Source organism: Catharus ustulatus, chromosome 7, assembly GCF_009819885.2.
Source record: "Catharus ustulatus isolate bCatUst1 chromosome 7, bCatUst1.pri.v2, whole genome shotgun sequence".
NCBI lineage: Eukaryota > Metazoa > Chordata > Aves > Passeriformes > Turdidae > Catharus > Catharus ustulatus.
Genome location: NC_046227.1, coordinates 24,660,210 through 24,680,465, shown reverse-complemented (window position 1 = coordinate 24,680,465; position 20,256 = coordinate 24,660,210). Strand labels below are relative to the sequence as shown.

Sequence of the window (20,256 nt, the reverse complement as noted above, 5' to 3'; positions counted from 1 at the left end):
TCTGAAATCCCACCGGAGCCGGCTCTGAAATCCCACCAGAGCCGCTGCGTGATGCCCCAGCAAGAGGCAAGTGCAGAGAAGCACGTCCATGCCCCGGGCTGCAGCTCCCAATAAAAGGAGCCTTTGTCCCCTGGTGGTTTTCACACAACTGTGCCAGAATCAACAGGGATCGATTCCAGCAGCGCTAGGAAACAGGATGGGGCAGGAAAGAATAGGCTGGGCTGTTCCTACCTTCTGTGCACCTCTGACTTGCACTGGGGGGCTGCATTTCAAAGGAACCTGGGTTTTAAGAAGAGTACCATCCTAAAAAACCTTCAGACATTGGATCCATCTTCTGTAGACAGCTTAAATACACAAATCACTCAAAAGTACTGATCACTTCCAGGCGAGAGACCTGATGGTTGCAGTTTCCAGAGTCAAAGTTCTGCTTTAATTCATCTCCTGCAAGAAATCATACAACCTTCCTTTGAAGTACATTCTCCAGCACAGATGGATACAGCACCCCCTCCATCCTCATTTCCAGAATGGAACTATCCTGCTCAGGGGATGGAGAGAAAATCTGCTTTGGAGAAATTCCCAAAGCTCAGGAGTCTTTGCAGAGGCCACAGTTTCATGAATACTTAAAAGGTTTCCCAAGAAGGCCACTGAAAAAGCTTCACATCCCACTCTCCTGCCTCTGTACCACTGTCCCCCCTTGTGCTAACCCAAGAATGTAAGGGCTAAGAAGCAAACCTCAATTAAAAATAACAATACAGGTTGGGTTGAAAGTAACCAATGGTTTCTGATATCCCAGCTTGGCTCACCAGGGGTGGAATTGATTTTCCAAGCAGCACTGCTGCACTTATGCCTCTTGTAAGTTGTTGGGCCATTGTTTTCACTAAGTCACACCAGTGAGCTTAGTGTGTTTGGGCTAAAGGACTAGAAAGGTTGGGCTATTTCAACACAATGTCTCCTGTTTCTATCAATCTGGAAAACACCAAGCTTTAGACTTGCTAAACATGTATAAACTCGTATTTCAACACTAAAAAATTCCCACCCATTCCTAAAGAGGGTGAATCACAGCCAAGCCTTTTTCAAGATAAGATGTTGGATTCTGGTCTCAGCATTTCAAATTTTTTTAAACTCTTAATTATACAAGGGAGATGCAGATAAGTCAGCCCCAATTTGAGACAAAGTCATTCAAATTCAGTGGTTTAGAAACTAGTTTACTGACTGAAAACTTTGGTTTTGCTTACCAAGAGTAATTTCCAAACCTCAATATTTACACACCTTCTGTAACACTTGAAGTTCTCACTGAGATTAAAGTGTTTTTTAAAAAAAGTGCAAGACTACTCTTCTAGGCCACACAGAGTATGATCCAATATGGAGATAAAACTGTAATGGCAAAGCTGCAAACCAACTTGACCATGTATCTTCACAGTTCATGTAACTTCTGGGGTAGGTTTTGCTGTCCACTCAGGACAAACTGAGGGCTGGGTTTCTGAGACCATTGCTATTAGATTTTTAAAGAGATACCATCCAAACTATAATAAAATTATTTTTATATCTAAACTGTTTTTAAAATTATGTAGCTTTTTGAGACAGTTTCTCAGGTTGATGAGACCATTCTGCAATTGTTGTAGCTACTCTCAGGATGTGCTTCAGGAAGCAGTTAAGAGCTCAAAACAACCATATATTGCCCAAATCACTAATTAAACTTTTGAATGAAAGAAGAGCCAATGCACCTTGTAATGTTATTTCTTCAGTAAGAACCAGAGCCCTATTATTAAATGCAGGCTAGGATCAAAGAGAGCCTCGTCTGGGTTCTGGTCTGATTGCACAGCTGCCACAGGCAAAGTTTAAAGATGATGGGGAAGAGAAAGAAAAAATAGAACAAGGGGATCTAGAACAACAACTAAATAGATATTACTGTGGAACACCACAGATCCTGAGAAAGAAGTCTTAACTTGGAAGAGGAAGGGTCGCCTGTGTTCTGGCTGGTCTCTGATCAGAGGACAAAGCTCTGAAGAGTTGTTTGATGTGACAGTTTCAGGTTTTCCAAGAGCAGAAAAATACATTGTGAGCAGGGGCACTCTTTCTGACACCACCAAGGAGCTGGGAGCACAGACAGCCCCAGGGCTTCCCTGGGATCTCCCTGGGGAAAGCCCTGCTCGGAGCTGAGGAGGGTATCCGGGCTTCAGGCTGCCTGCCAAGCATGGAGCTGGCTGTGGGATTGGAAGGAGGGTGGGATTGGAAATAGGAACTTTAACAATGCACAGCTGATGCTATCCAGGCCTTAGGTGCTTTGCTAAGCAGATGAAAGGAAGAAATAAATGCAGAATCAGAGCTGATATCCAGCTGCAGCTATTTTTTTCACATGCACCTGCGGGCGAGAGTAAAATGCTTGGACATCTTCCTCTGAAACAAACACAGAACATTCTTCTGTATCAAAAGAAACAAGCACATCACACAACAGCACTGGTACTGCCCCAGTGCAAGCACAAAACACTTTCTTTCTCATCTCTGACTTCAGAGCAGGGACACAAATAAACCAAAGACACTCGCTGAATGCAGGCAGTCTGCCTCTGCCAACCTTCACCAGCACAGACAACACAAACCCAGGACATTTCTGCTGCAGAGAGTAGGGCAGCGTCACCCACATCACAGCAGCACTGCCAGCAGCAGAGCAGGCTACGTGCAAAGGCTTGGCACGCACGTGTGCTCAAAGGCTTTTTTTCACCCCAACACAGAACCACTTCCTCTTCATTATTTGAAGATGTCAGAATGAGCTCTAGAGAACAAGTAACTTGGCCATAGCTGTACAAGGAGCATGCAACAGTGGTACGAAACAACCCTAAATTACACGTAGGTCAATAATAAACATAATGTGTATTACAGAAGGAATGGAGATACTGATAAGAGTTCCCTTCAAACCCAGGAAAAGCTGCACTGAAAAACTGCCACTGTCACAGATGCACTGTTTAATTTTGTACAAACCATGATGCTCTTCTGTATCTTTACCTTTTCTTTCTATCACAGTGGGGTGAGTATCCTCACATAACCTCTGAGGAAGCACAATATAAAAAAAAACAGGTGCTTAGTTTAACAGCTCTGAGCCTTTTCCTCATCACTGCTGGGACCATTGTGTATGGTAGCATTGTGCTCTTGCAAGGTAACATTTCTGACAGGTAGGCAAGTCCAGCTGGCTTCTTCAGCTGCTGCTAAAGGAGATTAAAATGTTGATTATGCTCCTGGCTCTCTTTCAGCCTCCCAGGTTTTAAACACTGAATAATGGTGAGGGCAGGACAAAAACTGTTTACTTCTGCAACCTTGAGTCAGCTTTGCATAGGCTACATCTGGGTTCAAAAGAACATTTCCAAATGGTCAAAGTGAAAGTTACTGCTTGGGCAAGACAAGATTGCAGCATCCAGGATGCATTGATACTGGTCCCAAGATATACTAACACAGGTAAATAAACACAGATACTCCAACCCTTGGTTTTTTTCCAGCATCCACATGTTACCAGCAAGAGCTAATTCTGAAGCCCAAAGAAATTAGTAGCATGGGCGCAATATAAAGCACAAGGACAGGGAACTGACTGACCTCACATCATCTCCTCCTCCTCTTCTCACCCCTGCAAGACCCTCCCGGAGCAGTCACAGTTGATTGAACAGAGGATATCCTGACTTGCACCTTTTTTCCTTTACAAAAAATGGCAAAATCAATCCAAGCATGACTGACAACTAGAAGGAACACTAGAGAGAATGGCAGCAAGAAACAGAAAGCAGATCAATGGGTTTTAGTAAGGAAGCCATAGAGCCAGACAGCAAAGGCAGCAGAAAGCACTGTACATGAATTTTCATCTCTCAGCCTGTCACCATGAAAACAGATTCTGTTTTCATACATTTTCGTCCTGTTTCCAACCACTTGTTAACATCCCTGCTTCTCCTGGCCACAGTTTCAGGATAATGCACAAAAAATCTGTCTGGGTGGGTACATGCACATGGGGTTAGAGTAGCAGGGCTACCATGATTTCTAGAGACAACATCCTGTGAAAAAAAATATCATCAGAAGGTTACTACAGTCAGAAAACTAAGGGAGGTGGCAGCAGGGGGAAGAAATTAAAGAAGAGTTTGTCTCAACACACACCCTCTTTTCCATATTTTAATCTCTCATCATTCAGGTACTCCTGACAGGTGAGTGCTTTTAAGCATGGCACAGGAGTCTAAACATCTTTCAGACAACAGGTTTCCACTTTTTGCATCTTCCTGAATAGCTTCACCACAGAAAACATCTTAGGGATGAGAGGAAGGAATTGGGGGCCAGGAAAGACTTAGGATTTATGCACAGCCCAGCATTGATAACCAACACTACAGTAACAGACCAGAACAAATGAACAATGCTCTCTGCTTGAGTCTTCCCTCCAACTCCAACCCTACTTTTTTTTAAAAAAGAAAGGGATATCACTCAAGTCTTTTGATTTTCCGTGTGGGAAGGAGCTGATGTTTATGTTACAAAGACATGTCTTAGTGCCACAGATCCAACAACAATGAAGAACAGAGGAGGAAGCCCTGAAGGCAGCAGGTTCCAAACATGACAAATTCACCTCCAAAAACAAGTACTTGTTTCATCTGATGAAGAAAAGAAAATGCTTTTCTTTCTGTTCTCCATTCCATGAAACAAGGAATCAGTCATCCCTTAAAAAGGACACCTGATTTCTCAGCAACAGGAGACTGAAAATGCAGGAATAGTTCAATTTTTTCCAGCTCCTTCAACCCTTGCCCCTACTCGTTCTGGCTAAAAATATCCATCAAGGCTCTGATTCCCTTCCATACCTACAGCAGGACTGGCTTTGGGCTCCTGCCATCCTGGGCTGGAAGAATGTGCTGCAGGGACACAGAGCAGCCTCAGCAGAGAGTTCAGCTGTCCCCTTCCTTCCCACTGCCCATCCTGCAGGCTGCCAGGCACACACTGCAGGCTCCCAAGGAGGGCTTCATTTCCAAGGCCTGCCACTCCACTGTCCATCCTGGTTTTCATTCACACTCCATTCATGATGGTGAAACCTTAACTCACCCAGGCAACCAAGCTGTGTTGCTGCTGCTTGCAGACTGTGGGGCCCAGGATCTGTGTCTGCAGGGCTGGGAGGATGGGCACAGGGCACCCTGCACAGGCAGCCTCTGCCAAGGGCAGCAGTGGTGCTGAGAACCTGGTCCAGAGCAGGACTCAGCCCCCACCAACACCTGCTGCAGACAAACAAGGCACACCATCACACTCTGGGGATTTCTCTGGCAATCCCTTTCTTTCCTGTCCTTCTAAAGCAGCACTATTGTAGCTAAGAGCTGGCACTAGTGCCATCATTTCCCCTGAAGAAAAAAGCCTCATTTCCTCCCCTGGAAGCCCCACTGCAGCCATCACTCTCTCCTCATTACTCCTGGTGCAGTTGGACCCTATTTTTCTATTCAGCTCTCAAAAACATGTTTGTTCCTTTTACACAATCAGATCTCCTGTGACAAGGAGAGCACATCCATTCCCTTCCTCAAGCAGCCTGTGCAGCACCCAGCACAGTGTGCTGCTCTCACACATTGAACACAAAGGTTTCTGATGGCCAGGTCACTCCTGCCCCCCTTGTGCCACAGGGCTCCTCTGTCCCCCTGGACACGGGCAGCTCCTCACCGAGCCTGCCCACTCATGGATGGCTGCAGCATCCAAGTGCCTCCCATCTGACACCTTAGTGTCCCCCAGGTAGGACTCTGCTCCTTACACCATGGGAGAGGCTGGAGCTAGGAAACAGAGAGGTTTTACAGCAATTCCAGTTTAGCTTCCAAGATTTGGCAGGACAGAAGGATCTTTTATTTTTCTGCTGTTTTATTCCAGAAGAATGGACTGGGTGCCTCAAGCATCACCACAACTCACTGGTGACAGTTTCAATGACCCAACTTCCCACACAAGCACCCTACTATTTGTCTCCTCGAGCTCTTCAGGCCAGAGCAGTTCCCCAGCACTGCTTCTTTGGTTGACTTTTTTCCAAGCAGACTGCACTGTTTTGCTAACAAGTCTGCCAGCTCAAATTCACCTCCTGAGCACCTCTCCCTTCCTTCCTTCCTCAAGTATCCATTAACTCCCATTAATCCACCCTCCTGGATAATCAGAGTAATGCTCTTTAAACACATAACACAGAGCAAAGCCACTTTGTGTCTGCAAGTTGTGTTAGAGGGCATGGTGACCCTGCAGATCATGTGATTGGGAATATGATGCTCCAGAGCCTCCAAATAATCCATTTATGGACAAGGGTCCCCAGAACAGGACATGAGTGCTGCAGAAAAAGCACTTTTACTGAGTCTCCTGGCATACTCAGATACACCTGGCTAGATAGTAACTTACTGCAGTCCTAAATCAAAATGTTCCCTCCCCTCCTCCAACCACCCTGGACAACATCTCACCTCATTAAGAGTGACATTGGATGACTCATTTCTGTCTGTGTGAAAGAAAATCATCTTGAGACGAGCTAGCAGCGCAATTTTCCCCTCCTTTCCTGGTAAATTGTCCAGGTCATTAACATCCATACTACACAGCAGTTGCCAAAAATCATTGCATTGGAACACAGAAGACGACACTGGGACTCTCCACCATCACAACAATCTGCTTTTCTGACTCCCTGGTAGCACTGACCTTGGAGCAGAACTGAAAAGGAGGCTTTGGCACCCATTGCAGGAGAAACCAAACTGGTGCACCATGAACCAGCAGAAATGGAAAGCTGCTGTTAGCACCTATCAAATACCTTGAAATTAAGGTGGCAAGGAATTAACATCATTTAATTCTGTCTTTTGTCCCAGGAAAAGAGCCAGTTAGATCCCATTAATTGGTGCAGCTGCATCCTCATCCCTCATTCCCCCTTCTGTGCAGTAAGTCACAGTCAGCTCACCACATGCATGAACAGACTGGAAAAGGAGGCAAGTTTTTCACCCACTCCTGCCAGCCTGAGGAGATCAGACTCGGTGAATTCAACAATCAAGGATAAAGACAAGGATTTTTCAACAGTAAGAATTGATTTTTGCTGCCACTTAGCATTAAAAACAAACCAAAACGAATTAGGACATTCACATTAAGGATGTGGCTTCTTACATAAAAACCCCTCAAGTGACTTCCAGAAATGACTGAGATGTAGCACTAACCTCTGAAACTGCTCTAACAACAACAAAAAGGCCAATAGAAGTGGGAGAGTGGCCAGTACAAGTGGGAGACTGGCCCAACAGCGCTGCAACAAAAAGCCAGCCTTGGAAATAGGTGAACAGTAGTTGTTTGACCTCAAACAACCTGAAAACTGAGTAGAAGCAAAGATCTTTCTTAAAAGCCTGTATTCACAGTTGTTAGAGAAAATTAATGCATCTTCTACATGTCTAATATCAGCCTTTATAAGGATCACTTTTCTCTAGAAAACAGCCATACTGGCAGTTTAGGAAAGCACAAGAATGTATCTCCAGGATGCAAGAGTTATTTTCTTCAAAGCAATCTACAGCATGTTTACAGAAAGATACAAACAAATGCCCGGTTCTCCGGATGTTTTGCAAGCACTCTTTGCATGTGGCCAATCAGCTAAGATGAAAGGTTCTTTTACCTACATAACCACAGGCACAAATCAAGCATCTCCTCTCCCACAAAGGGCACTTAGAAACAACACAAGTCTCGAGATGGTGAGCTGACAGGGGCCCCCTGTGTGCATCTTAGCACTGACACAAATCCTGACATTCTGGGATTTTTTTTTTTTATATGAAGATTTTAGTCCCTTCACTATGCTCAACATTTTAGGTTGTTTCCCCCTTCCTCCTCACCCACAGTTTTTGCAGTTTAGCTCCTAGCGTCAGTCAAGTCTAAATTAAGAGATGCTACAGCAGGAGTGGTGCTGTGACAGACAGCATGGAAAAGCAATTCCCTTCCTCCCTGGCAGGATGCTTGGTCTCTGCAGTCACACTGTGCTACACTCACTCACTTGCAATGCAGTTCAGTGTCTGCCTACCCCGAGGCAGCCAAGCACCTTCAAAAGCAGGTTCCTTTCAAAGGCTCCTCCTACATTAGTTGATTTATCTTGTTAGTTACTCCTCTCTCTCATTTCTTCAGGTCATTTTGCATTAGGCCTGCCCTGTAGGTACAGCCCAAGCACTGTGCTTGTACTGTAGCATGAATTCAAGGGCTGGTTCTCAGTCATAACCAACATTATATAACAAACTGAAACAGGAATTATTTCTTGCTTTTTCCTTTCTTAAATATATCTATGTTCCCACCCCCCACCCATCCCCACATACTCGACAGATACATCATCTTCCCTCCAGGTCTAACTCATTGTGTTATTTAGTGGACTTTTTTGTTTCCCTTCTATAAATGCACGGGTTTGCTTTGCTAAAAAAAAGATTATTAGGAAAAAATACTGGGCTTTATTTATCTTTTCCTTTTCTTTACAGATTTTAGCAGTTAAAAAGAAAGTATAGATATTTCCCTCTTCTACCCTTTACTCTTCACACCCCCCACCATTTATCTTTAAAGACTTGAAAATGTTCTGCTTTTTCACCACCCAAGCTTTTGAGAATAAAACAAATCCTGGCAAATGTGATTTAAACTTCACATCCAACTTTTTTCCTCATCTATTTCATAGCCTTCAGTCAGGCATTTCAGAGAGTCAAAATATAAGCTAAAGAGAATATAAAATTAAGAAGCTGGGTGCTAGCTGCAGGTCTAGTTGAGCTGAGCTGGGACAGAGGCCAATGTGCAGCTCGGGCACCATCCCACTGCCCTGTGGATCACTAGTCTTTTCCCTGTTCCCATAATTTTTGCTGCCCTCTAGTCCCCCATCCAGAACTTACCATCAAATCTACTTATGAGAGACATGAAAGAAAAACAGGTAAAGTAGCACAACCAGAGGGTTGAAAATGGAGTAGCAGAATGCAGAATAGAAGAGGAAAAGATGCAGCTAGAGATGAAAATCTCAGTGGAAGAGGTGGTTTAAGAGTGATGTGAAACAGCTGCCCCGGCAGGAGTAGCTGGGTCAGTTTAAACTTCAGTCTGTAAAGACAAGACTTTATCTAAGGCAGGCAGATGGAGACACAAAGTGCTCCAGCAGCAGCTGCACAGAGCAGGGGACAGGGCAGCAAGATAACCATTCACAAGTGTTCTCCCACCAGAACAAACCCAACGCCAGAAGCAGGCACCTGCCTCAAGAAGTGTGGGAGATTAAGAATCTTAAAAGCTTAAGCCAGAGTTTTCAGACTTTGAATGCTTTAATCTTGACACCTTAAGCAGATGGCGCAATTCCTGAGGTGCTGAAAACAGCTTCACCAGGAGACAGGGTCTGTCAGGGTCAGCCTGAGTCCCAAGTCTGGGGTGCATACAGGTCCCACTCCACCATCCCTCAGCCACACAACTGCCCAGGGACAGACCCCTGACCTCTCAGGTGTGCTGGTGACACCTGGCCACCTTAACCAGATGCAGTTGTATGCCTAATTCATAACTTTGGGGGCAATTTTCTTCTACTTTGTTTGCTCTTATTCAAAGCAGGCAGCTAAAACCACTGCATTTCCAACATCATGCTATTCAACAAAGCAGAAACTGAAGAGAATATTATCTATCAATACCCTGAAAATGAAGGAGGAGGAAATTTCAGTCTTGAGAAAGCAGGTAGATTTCCACCCTCCCTTCTGTCTGCCCCAGACACCAAACAGAGGCCCAAAAAGTGGCACAACTGTGGAGCTGGACAGTCACTACATCATAGCTCTGTAATTAATAAAGCCAAATGGCATCATTTAATTCAGCTGGCATCAATGCAACATTCCAGGCAACAGGACTTCAACAACATCAATGTCTATTACTTGGGCAGGCATTTAACATAGCTTAATTAAACCCTATCTATAGCCAGCAGTAACACTAGCAAGAGGAATAGATAGTATAAATAGTGTTGTTTGCACAAATTCCCCTTCTCAATTCCGCTGCCTCCTCCTCTGCAACACTCATTTTAAATGCTGATACTTTTGCAAGAAGTATTTTTATTTTTACACAGGCCTGATGCAAAATGAAGCAACCAAATCAGGAAAAAGCATAAAAGGCATTTGAGGCCATGACTGAGCTGGAGAAAGAGCTAAAGGAGCAGGTGCATGTTAGGAGGGAGAGGGGCTGAACAGCTCTTACAAGGCAAAACAATGCCAGAGGAGGACTCCAGAAGGGACAGGCTGGATGCAGAGCCCCTAAGAGGCCAGCAAAGCCCTTTCACAGGTTCACAGCCACACTGGTGAACAAAGATGAGAGCTCCTCAAATGCAGGACAGATTTGGAAGATGTGGCATGCACAATGGGGCAAAGGAAAGACACAGGCATTTGGATCAGCTATTGCAATTCCCTGAGCTGGAAGGTGATAGCTGCAAGGGATCAGCCATGGGGGATTTAGGAACAGTGCCCTCCAGGGCCAGGTTGAGTTACAGAATGTGGTTTGTCCCATCCAAGTGTGAACACACGGATCAACAGATGATCAGCTCTTGGTTCTTCCCTAGCAGCTTTTGAACAGCTCTTCACCTTTTCACCCAAGAGGAATGACTGCTTTTCCTTCAGCAGATCTGAAGGGGGAGGAGCAGCAAATTAGAGACCCAGGACTGAGAGGACAAGTCTTCCAGTTGGGAATGAGTGCTAAATCCATCAGCTTCTTTGCCAGAATCTTGTTAAGAATCTGGGCCTCACTGGTTTTGGGAGGGAAAGCCAGCACAAAGTGCTCCCCAAAGAGCCTCCTCAAAAATTAAGGCCTCAACTGGAGACTTGAGACTGCCAGCCCAGAAGACATCCCAGCTAAAACACCCAGCTCTAAGTCACCTTCATCCAGCATGACAAAGCAGCTCTTTTAACCTACTGTATCCACAGCCTCATGGTAAGGGCATCCAGCCCTGATAACGCACACTTCCTCCCTGAATTATTTATGGCCACCAAAGGTCATGGAATAAGGAGAGCAAAAGCCTCCAGCTTGGCAAAAAGTTCTAGTCTGGCAACTGACTCTGATATCCATTCACAGAGAAGTCCCAGACCATGAGCAATTGGGTGCAGCACACCATCCCAGAGCTCTGTGATTGATGGATCACATCACCCCGCTGACCTTCTGACTCCCACCAGAGTCAGGTCTCCAAACCCTACCCTCCCTCTCTGCACTGCTCTTCCTCTCCAAAGAAAGACAATCTCTCTTTCTGCTTTCTTCAGCTATTTTCACAAAAAATTTTACTCTTCAAAAAGAGTCCTGCAAAAGAACCCATATCAAACTTCTGCAAAAATATCTGAGAACTCTTCTAAGTCTTCCAGAATACACTTTTACTGAAACAAACCAGAATTATCTTTATTAACTGAGACTGTCCAATATTTATATTGGAATTGTTTCAGAACAGGGAATGGCCTTTTTTGGCAACACATAATGCAATCACACTGCAAATACTAACAAATAATCATACTGACATTATGTAGGAAACATTACCAGAGTGAGGACATCCTCATAATAGCTCAAGTTTATTAACACACAGTTAAGCTTGGCCTTTCACAATGGCTGTCCAGTCTAAACAGACCAAAAAAAAGAAAAATTCCTATTGTTCTACTGCAGAGGTCAGTTCAATACACTGAAGAACAGCCACTTCACTCCTCTGCTGAGGAAACTGTACCTTAAGGAGTGTTTCAGTACAGAACCCAAGTGTATTTCTCTGTCTGAATGATTTTACACTCTCCTTGAGCACTGCTGCTCTTATGGAAGCTGCCATCTCTCTCAATAGAATTTTTCCAAAAACATATTTCCAAGCAACCTCTGAAATGTGCTGTCCCTCGGTACAGTAACTCAATCCCCTTTTGTGCCTCGTGTGTCAGACTCTACACTTGGACCAAGGGCTCACGTTGCTCCCACAGTGGGGAAAGAGAGAAGCTCTCCAAGACAACACTTTACTGCCTGAAAATTCAAAATTAATGAGTTGAACATTCAAATTCCAACAAAGGGATTTCCTGCATTTTAAAAAACATAGTCTTTTTTTCCCCACAATGACTGCAGAAGCAAGAATGGAAACAAGGTTGGTCCTTCCACACTCAACACTCACAGAGCTGGAAGGATTGACACTTAAGTTATAACAACTTACAGGAATGGTTAACTTCACCGACAAGGGTACTGGAGAGCTACAAGACCAACATATCTTTTAAATAAAAAAGATGCAGAGATCTACATTTTCTTCGAATGTCAATCTTTATGCCTTCTCAGTATAAGTTCATATCTGTTGCTGGCACCATTCCAAGTAAATCCAATGGGAAGAATCGCTACTTCACTCTGCAAATACCATCCAACTCAGTGCTGAGCTGGTTAAGACACACATTATTGCTTCTGGCCTGATAAAATGTGCAATCAAGCCAAGTAGAACAAAGGAAGAAGAAACAAGAAAACCAAAAACACTTTTAGCTGTGTTTTCAAACACTGTAGTTTCTGCACCACTGAAGTTCCCTTTCCATCCCTGCTGCCAAACAAGCATTCAGCTCCGTCTGAGGCAGTTACAAAGCACAGTAATTAGCAACTACCCAGTGAAAAATGTTGTATTTCAGCTGTATCAACCTCTAATCTCCCTCCTAAAGAGCTAACTTTGGAAAAAACTGAGAAACTAATGTGGCTCCTAAACCAAGTTTAACAAAAAGTTGTAAACCTATTTAAAATAAACAAACCAAACACAATCAATGCAGAATTAGCAAAAAATACAGAATTTCAGAACAGGTTACCAGCTTTCTGAAACTGCCTGTCAAATCCTTGCAGAGAGGACAGCAGTGCTGCATATCAAGAGATTAAATAGAGCCCGTGGTTTTCACAGAGGGATTAGTTGCTGTTAAGGGCTGCTTTCCCCGTATTGGTGAAGTTTGCACTCTCCATCCTGCCTGGCAGCCTATACTAAGAACACACTGCCACCCAGACTTCTCCTTTCTTATGAAGAATGGGACAAAAAGAAAGGCGACACTGTCTGGCTTTCACAACTCTCCCAACAGCACTTCTGAGGAAACACCGACTTCCAGAAACCTCAACCTCCCAGCCACAGGTCTGAGTAAATCACTCCAATCCAGCCTGAACAGCAGAAAATCCTATGCTGCACATGTGTACTAGCAGAGATCTGAGCGAACACAGCTCCTATTTCTCATTTCATAAAGCTGCTTCATAGTGATTCTGTGAGATCTCTGTCTAAGACTGTGAATTAATGCCCTAAGCTGTGGGTTCCAAGTTTTCCACAAAATGCAACTCCCTGCTCTGGCAAACCCTTCCTGAATGCAAGCTCCCAACATAATAAAGGAGAAACCCAGGGGAGGAAAAAAAAAGGAGGGGAGAAAAAGGGAGAAAAAAATAAATTAAACAACAGTACAACTTCGGGTTGAAGAATTTCTCTTCCCTTCTGTTCCTTCAGATCACAAATCTACAAATCTATAGAGAACTACAAATCTAAAGAGAGGTTCTTTCTGAGTAGCAGATAAGAAAACACTATGCAAGCAAGTTGGCATGATGAAAATATAACCCAAAACAAGTATATATACACTCATCAATCTTATTTTCTGCTAATAAATACATTTCAAGCTTTTCTCCAGGAATGCAGCACAGGACCTACCCTGCAGTACTTGCCAGCTTTGTGAAGATCAAACAGCTTCAGAGGGTAGGAAAGTGCCCAGGGAAACCTGAACTGTCTGAGGTTCACCAGCCACTTGGATGCACCTGCTGAAAAGATACCTGACAAGATTTATTCATCCCTTGTGCCAGTAGTTCAGCCAAATCTGCAGAGGTTCCTCTCTCCTGTTCTGACAGTATTAATTACTCAACTAATACCATATTTAAATTTGGTTTTGACTGGCGAGACAATGGAAATTACTTTCTTCTCTCTCCCAATCCCTTCCTGTGAGGGAGTCCCCTTTTAGCTCAGCAGTAGGAATGCCAGAATGGTACAGGTTTTCTGGCACTCAGGCATTCAATATTGCAGTTGCTGGAGAAACCCAAATACACAGTCCTTCAAGTGAAGGCTGAAACACAGCCTAAAGTCACAACAAACCTTGTTGCACTATTCTGCCTGCCAGCAGTGCTCCAAGGAGGCTCTATTCATATTTTAATATTTGCTCCCATCTCATTGCTCTGGGGTAAAGAATGCACAGCCTCCTGGTCAACATTAATACAATCTTATCCCCCATGGGAAGCTGCTGCCTGCACACCCTGAATGGGCCAGCCCACCTAGGGGGCTGAGCTGTGGCCAGCTCAGGGTGACAGACCTGCAGTTCTGCTGGGCAAATTGAGTCTGGCTTTGTGATCATGTCAGGCTGCCAGCACAGAACTTCTGGGAAGGCAGGCTGATCCCCCTGTGTACAGGTAGCCAGCCAGGACTGTAAGATGATCCTTGCAAATTGCAGAACTCACACAAGGGGCAGCTCAGGTGTCTGGCCACCATCACAGCAGCAGAAAAAAATAGCCAGTCTAATACCTGTTAACCTAAGGGACCCTCTTGTCATTCCAAATGTTTCCAGAACCAGAGCTTTATTATACATTTAATCCCAAGCAATAAAGTCTTGTGTATCTGTCTGAAGAGCCATGAACCAAGAAAACATGTGTTATTCCCAAAGACCCTAGTCCAGTTAGATGCTGAACATCTCGAGCTGCACCCAGCTCTCCTCAGTGGCTTGGCTAGAGCCATGTCATTTGCTAGTCACTTGCAAAGAGCAATCATGATGTTGGAAAGAAAACAAACATCTGTGCCTGGAAGTACAAACCTTGCCTAACAGCATGCAGGATGGAGGGAGAGGCCAGACCAGCTTTGATGTCACCCCCTGAGAGATGAGGTCTGTGACACTCTGTATGGCCTACAGCTTCTTTAAAAGTCCACAGTGAAAAGAGATCTTCCAGATCCTGCTTTATAAACCTGATCTCACAAGAACTGCACTGAAGAGGGCTGTTTGCAAGACTAGAACTTACAGGGAAGATAAAGTGACAAGGAACAGGGTTGGGCTTTTTCCAATCAGAAAATTCATCCATCCGTGAGATTCTGCTTCATATAAGAAAACTGTTGCCAATATCCAGACAGAAGGGCACCTTCAGCACAGCACTGTAAGAGCTCTGCCAATCAAACCATTCCATGGGCAAGGAGACATGTGGAGCCTGGTTTCCTATTTCACCTCCTCCCTGTACCATGCAGATTATCTGATACCAGTAATACAGACTGAGCTCATACTGGAATCATCTGAACGTTAGGGGCATTGATTCAGATCTTCCTCCTGTATCCAGTGCCTGTTTTTCAGCAACCTTTAGGCACAAAGTATCTTTGAGACTCTACCCATCCCCTAAGCCCTGCATTCTTGAGAAAGTAAGCTAACAAACAAAGTAAAAAGTCCTGTCTTTGTCATCTGGGAAGTCCCCCAGAAAAAAAAAAAAAAAAAAGAAAGAAAGAAAAAAAAAAAAAACAACTTGTAGATCTTCAGGCTTTGTTCTTCATTGGCACAAGGCAGACTGCCACAAAACCATCCTACCCTATGCAAAGGCAAGAAAAGACCATAGAAGCTTTGAAGAGACAGAAGGATCCTGAAGGAAAACCAATAAGGAACCTCCCTCAAGTAGGTAGATGCACTTCTCAATAAGAGAGCTTTCTACATCCACCATTTTTACAGAAAGGCTCCCTCCCTGTCTGCAGAGCAGGGAGCCTTGGATAGGTGACTCCTGTAAACACCTGTATTTAAATTTGCTTTAAGGTTCTTGGGTACTGCTCATTAGTATGGACTCTCGCCTGCTTCAACAGGGCTGAAATTTCATTCCAGGTTTTTCCTACACCTATTGGAGCTTGAGTTAGGAGGAAAAATGTCTTATCAGGGCAAACTCAAAATGCAAACCATGCCTTCTGCAAACCCTGTTCCACCCAAAGCACAACCTGTGTGACCAAGACTGCAGCCCAGCCTCCTTGGACTGCACAGCCAGAGGAGGCAGAACTTTGCTCTGACAGATGGCTTAACCAGGAGAACTTCAAACAGATGTGGGTACACATCAGAGGAATTAACAAAGCCAAGAACAGAAAGCAGAAGTGACATTTCATGGCAACACAGCAAGTCAGAGTCTGTGACTATAAACAGCAGTCTACGACCTAAATGTGACCCCCTAACACAAGGGGTTTGGATGTCCACACTAAACTTTGCCAGGTCCTGCGTGGAAAACAAAGCTTCCCCTTTGGTTGGGGATGGAGAGGGGGAAAAGGGGATGCCTTGGTTTGTTGGTACCTCTGAAGAAACCTGTTACAAAATACAACAGTCTGTTCATGTACAGAACACAGACTCGTCATTTTGCCCAGCTTTGTAACAAAAAGTGAGAGACCACCGCTACTATAGGATAAGAACTTCCCACATGCAGCAAGTAAAAATAAGTTCATTCCTTTCTACTCCTCTCCACACAAAAAAGCTCCCAAGTTAAAAAGAAAAGTCTTTCTTTCTGATGTTAACTTTGCAGTTCAACTCCTCAGACAAAGTTATTAATCTGTATGCAACTTAAATCACCAGTCAGTGCCCGTACAGCCACCAACATCTTTCCACAGCGAACATGCTGAAGGAAATCAAAGATCCTGTGACAAGGACCCTCACTGCCAGCCAAGCCACTAAACCCCAACTGATTTGCTCCCCAAACTCACCTCCCTGCTGGAACCTCACAGGAGTTATCCTCAAAGCAGAAACATGCATGTGCAGATAGACACATCCAGAAACAGGACTTTATTAGCAGAAAATGGGAATTGTGGAAATCAGGGAGATTTTTTAAATTTTCAAAAGTGTTAAGATAAAAATTGGTCACAAAGCAGAAACAGACTTTAACCAAAATGATGGATAACAGACATAAAGAATAAAACAACTTCATAGCCTCACTGGAGAAGTTTAAAAGAGCTGCAAACCTGAGGCTCCCTCTAAGACAACCATAACATTGGGGGCGTTGCATTTTTATTCATATATAAGAAGTTTAGAATTATGAAAAATCCAGAGCTCAACATCTCAGTCTGAAAATCCTTCAGCTAAATTTAGGATTAACAGATCACAATTCCCAGCCTAAATATCCTAATTTATCCTAATTAATTGAAAAATGTGGTATGAGTTAGAAACAGTTCCTTCTGCAAGGTGTGTTCCTCTGGATAGCAACACTAACTTATTTGATACATTTCACCGGCCAATTGGCAAATTATTGCCAAGTATTTCACTAGAGGCTACCTCTGAGTAGAGATGGAGGGTAAAGGGGTGTCCATCCCATTTGTAAAAAGCACAGTCGACCACTCCATCGTATATTTCCTGTGGAATTGCCAAGTGTCTTCCAAAAATAGCCAACAGTTTGCTGAAAGGCCCAAAACAAATAGCACTTCTGAAGGAATATCTTACATAGTTTACATAATAGGCATCTCAGAAGGGAAAAAAGGATGTGTACAGTGTTTCAGTGTGAATTCTGCACTGAACAAAAAGACATCATTCTTTGCTTAACACAAGGCTGAAATTCACCATGAAGAAAACTGCTGATGTCAAAGCCTCAGGGCTCAAGTTGAGAGGGAGATATTCTCAAGGGAAGGACTTTTTTATCCTTGATTCAAATCAAAATACGATACGGAAAAGGAACAGTCAGCTTGTTTAAGCGTCAAAAAGGAAAAGTTCAACCTTAGCCAAAATAGATTCACAAAAATCTAACACATTTTAAAGTGGTTACCAGATCCACCTCTGCACACTTTTGCTTACCTTTTTTTTCTAAATTATTTAACACATGGTCCTTAACTCCTGACACATGGTTTACCCTTCCTGCTAAGTGCAGGATCTCAGTTTATAACTAAATACCACAAGCATAGAGTGTCATAACCACTGGTGCTCCCACATCACTTCATATTCAGCTGTATCTCCTCACAACCTGGAAGTTAACACTGATGTATATTCCTCAGTGGAAGTCTGTCTCTTATGGCTAAAATACTGAATGCTTCACAAAAGAAGAATTGTTACAGACAATCCTGTAGCAGTATGAAGAGGCAAGTCAGACGAAGAAGCAAGCAATACCATTTTTTTCTTTTTTTGAGAGCCCAGAGATTAAAGTTGTACTGTTTGCATCAGGATAACAAGCTGAAGGGTCTAGGATTTGTGTTAGCAAGTGCTTCGGGGTTCTTTTCCTTTTCTCATTAGAGGAAAACAAGCTGTGCTTTCCTATTCCCAAAGAAACAAACAACTGATTCCAGATCGTGCAAATCACCTTCAACACACAGCTAGCTCCTGATTGTTATTGTCATTCCTGCATCCCCAAACACCACCAGGGCGTGAGCAAGGAAGTGAGCCAGATCAACAGTTGACAGAACTTTGTGGAAATTCCTCCCTAGGAAAAGAACCTGTGTATGCTCGATAAGAGACAGGGCAGGGCTTGGCAGGACACACTTGGTTCCGAGCTGCACCGCTAAATACAATAAATTCATCAGCAGGCCCAGGAGATCAGCCTCCACCACCTACCTCGTATTAAATACAAATATGGTTGCCATCTGGTGGCTAACACAGAATGCAGTTAGCATCTGTGATGAGCCCAAGGTGGACCAGGTTCCCTGCGCTGTCCCCTCTGAACAACAGCAGGGCAAAGAACACCACAGATGTGGCCACGCTCACTGCTGTGCAGAGTGAAGCCAGGGCCCTGCTGCTGGAGCCACACTGGATCTGGGAGTCACTGGGGCTTTTCCAAGCAGTCGGACAAGCTCAAAGGATACTCCTATTCTCAGTAAGTGAGCTAAAAGTAGCGGATGCAGCATGGGCAACATTAAATCCAAGTGGTTTGGGCTGCCGTTCTGACCCAGCAGCGCTTCTGAGCAGAGATTCTATCTCTGATTCTCTCAGAGATTGGTACAAGGCTCAGGCCAGCACTGCATTTAATCCCAACCCTCCTGGATTAAATGTAGCTGCTAAAGATAACTCGCAGGGAACAGGAGCAGCAGTGGGCAGATCTGCTCTCCCCCTCCCTCAGAGATGCACCAGTCCTTATTCAGTCAATGTCATCTCACAGCAAACCCCGAAAACCAAGACGAGCGTGCCCGCAATAAAAGCAGCTGACCAATGTCCCTGCGTAAAACGCCCGATAATCCCCACACAGAGCAGGCATCTGGATCAGATGCAGCATGCCACAGAGATGAACAGGAAAAGTATCCATGGCTTATTCCTGGCACCTTCTGCTGGCACCGGGGTGGGCGGAGAGCAGCGAAAGGGCTCCCGGGATCCACGAACCCCCCCTCCTCCCTCAGAGATCGGCACAATCCTTGAAGGCCGTGCGGCTGTGGCCGCAGCTCCATTCCCAAACGCGGAGCTCAAGGTCAGCGCGGCCAGCAGCGCTGTCACGCGATGCTGCCGGAGATAAGGGCCAAGTGTCCCTCTCCCTTCCCGCACCATCCCTGAGGTTACGCATTTAGCAAAGCACACAGCTGCTCCCAGAGCGCTGGTACAGCGCAGGTTCCACAAGGGGAAGGTCTCGTCCTGCTGAAACAATAAGCATCCGCGGAGCCGCAGGAGCGGGCGGCCGGCGCTCGGGGCCGCTCCCGATGCCATGTTTCCGCAGGCGGACCGAACCCGCCATCCGCAGGGACACCCGGCACGCTCGGGATGCGCAGGGCCCTGGGTCCGCAGCCGGGGAAGGCAGTGCCAGCCCCCGCAAGCAGCCCCGCATCCCTGCTCCGGGCAGGGTGTCACCGCCAGCCCGCATCCCCGCCGCCAGCCCCGCGCCCCGGCCATGCCGCCCTCCTCCCCTACCTTCTCCTGCGCCCGGGTCAGCTTCTTCTGCACGTTGCTGGCGATTTTGCCGGCCGTGACCCCCTTGCTGCCCAGCTCGGCCATCTTGCCTGCTGTTTTTGCCGGGCTGCGAGCGGCGGAGCTCGGGAAGGGGGGGAAAGCCGGCGGGCAGGCGATGGCCCCGGCCGTCACCGCCGCCTTTTAAAGGGACACTGCTGCCTGCCTTACACGGACTGCCACGGGGGCCGGTTCTGGACGCGTTCCCCCACCCTGCCTGCCGCGCATCCCGGATGAGCCCAGCGGGGTGGGAAAGTCTGGGAAGCATCGCAAGGGATCTGCCTTAGGTGGTGCGATGAGTTTGCTGTCGTCTTTCATCACGCAGTAAAAACGACGCCCTTGTTTTAAGAAATATGTACCACTAATTCTTATCTCTGATTGTCCGAATTCATAGGGCAAAGATACTCTTCAAATTACACCTAGTCTTCACAAACACAAAGGGGAAATTGAATTCCTTAAGGAAGGATAC

General features: G+C 45.2%; 1 protein-coding gene across 4 annotated transcripts in view; it reads right to left on the bottom strand.

Annotated features, from left to right (window-relative positions):
* The window catches only part of BIN1 (bridging integrator 1), a 93,987-nt gene extending 74,012 nt beyond the window's left edge, over window positions 1-19,975 (bottom strand). For 2 of the 4 annotated variants that reach the window (XM_033065417.2, XM_033065419.2), the window contains exon 1: window positions 19,752-19,972. In XM_033065417.2, the coding sequence (XP_032921308.1) occupies window positions 19,752-19,835 (84 nt within the window). In that variant the 5' untranslated portion in view covers window positions 19,836-19,972. Of the gene's footprint in view, window positions 1-19,751 lie in introns of all 4 variants that reach the window. The other 2 variants (XM_033065418.2, XM_033065420.2) reach the window with 2 other exon arrangements.
* Between the last annotated feature and the right edge of the window lie 281 nt (window positions 19,976-20,256).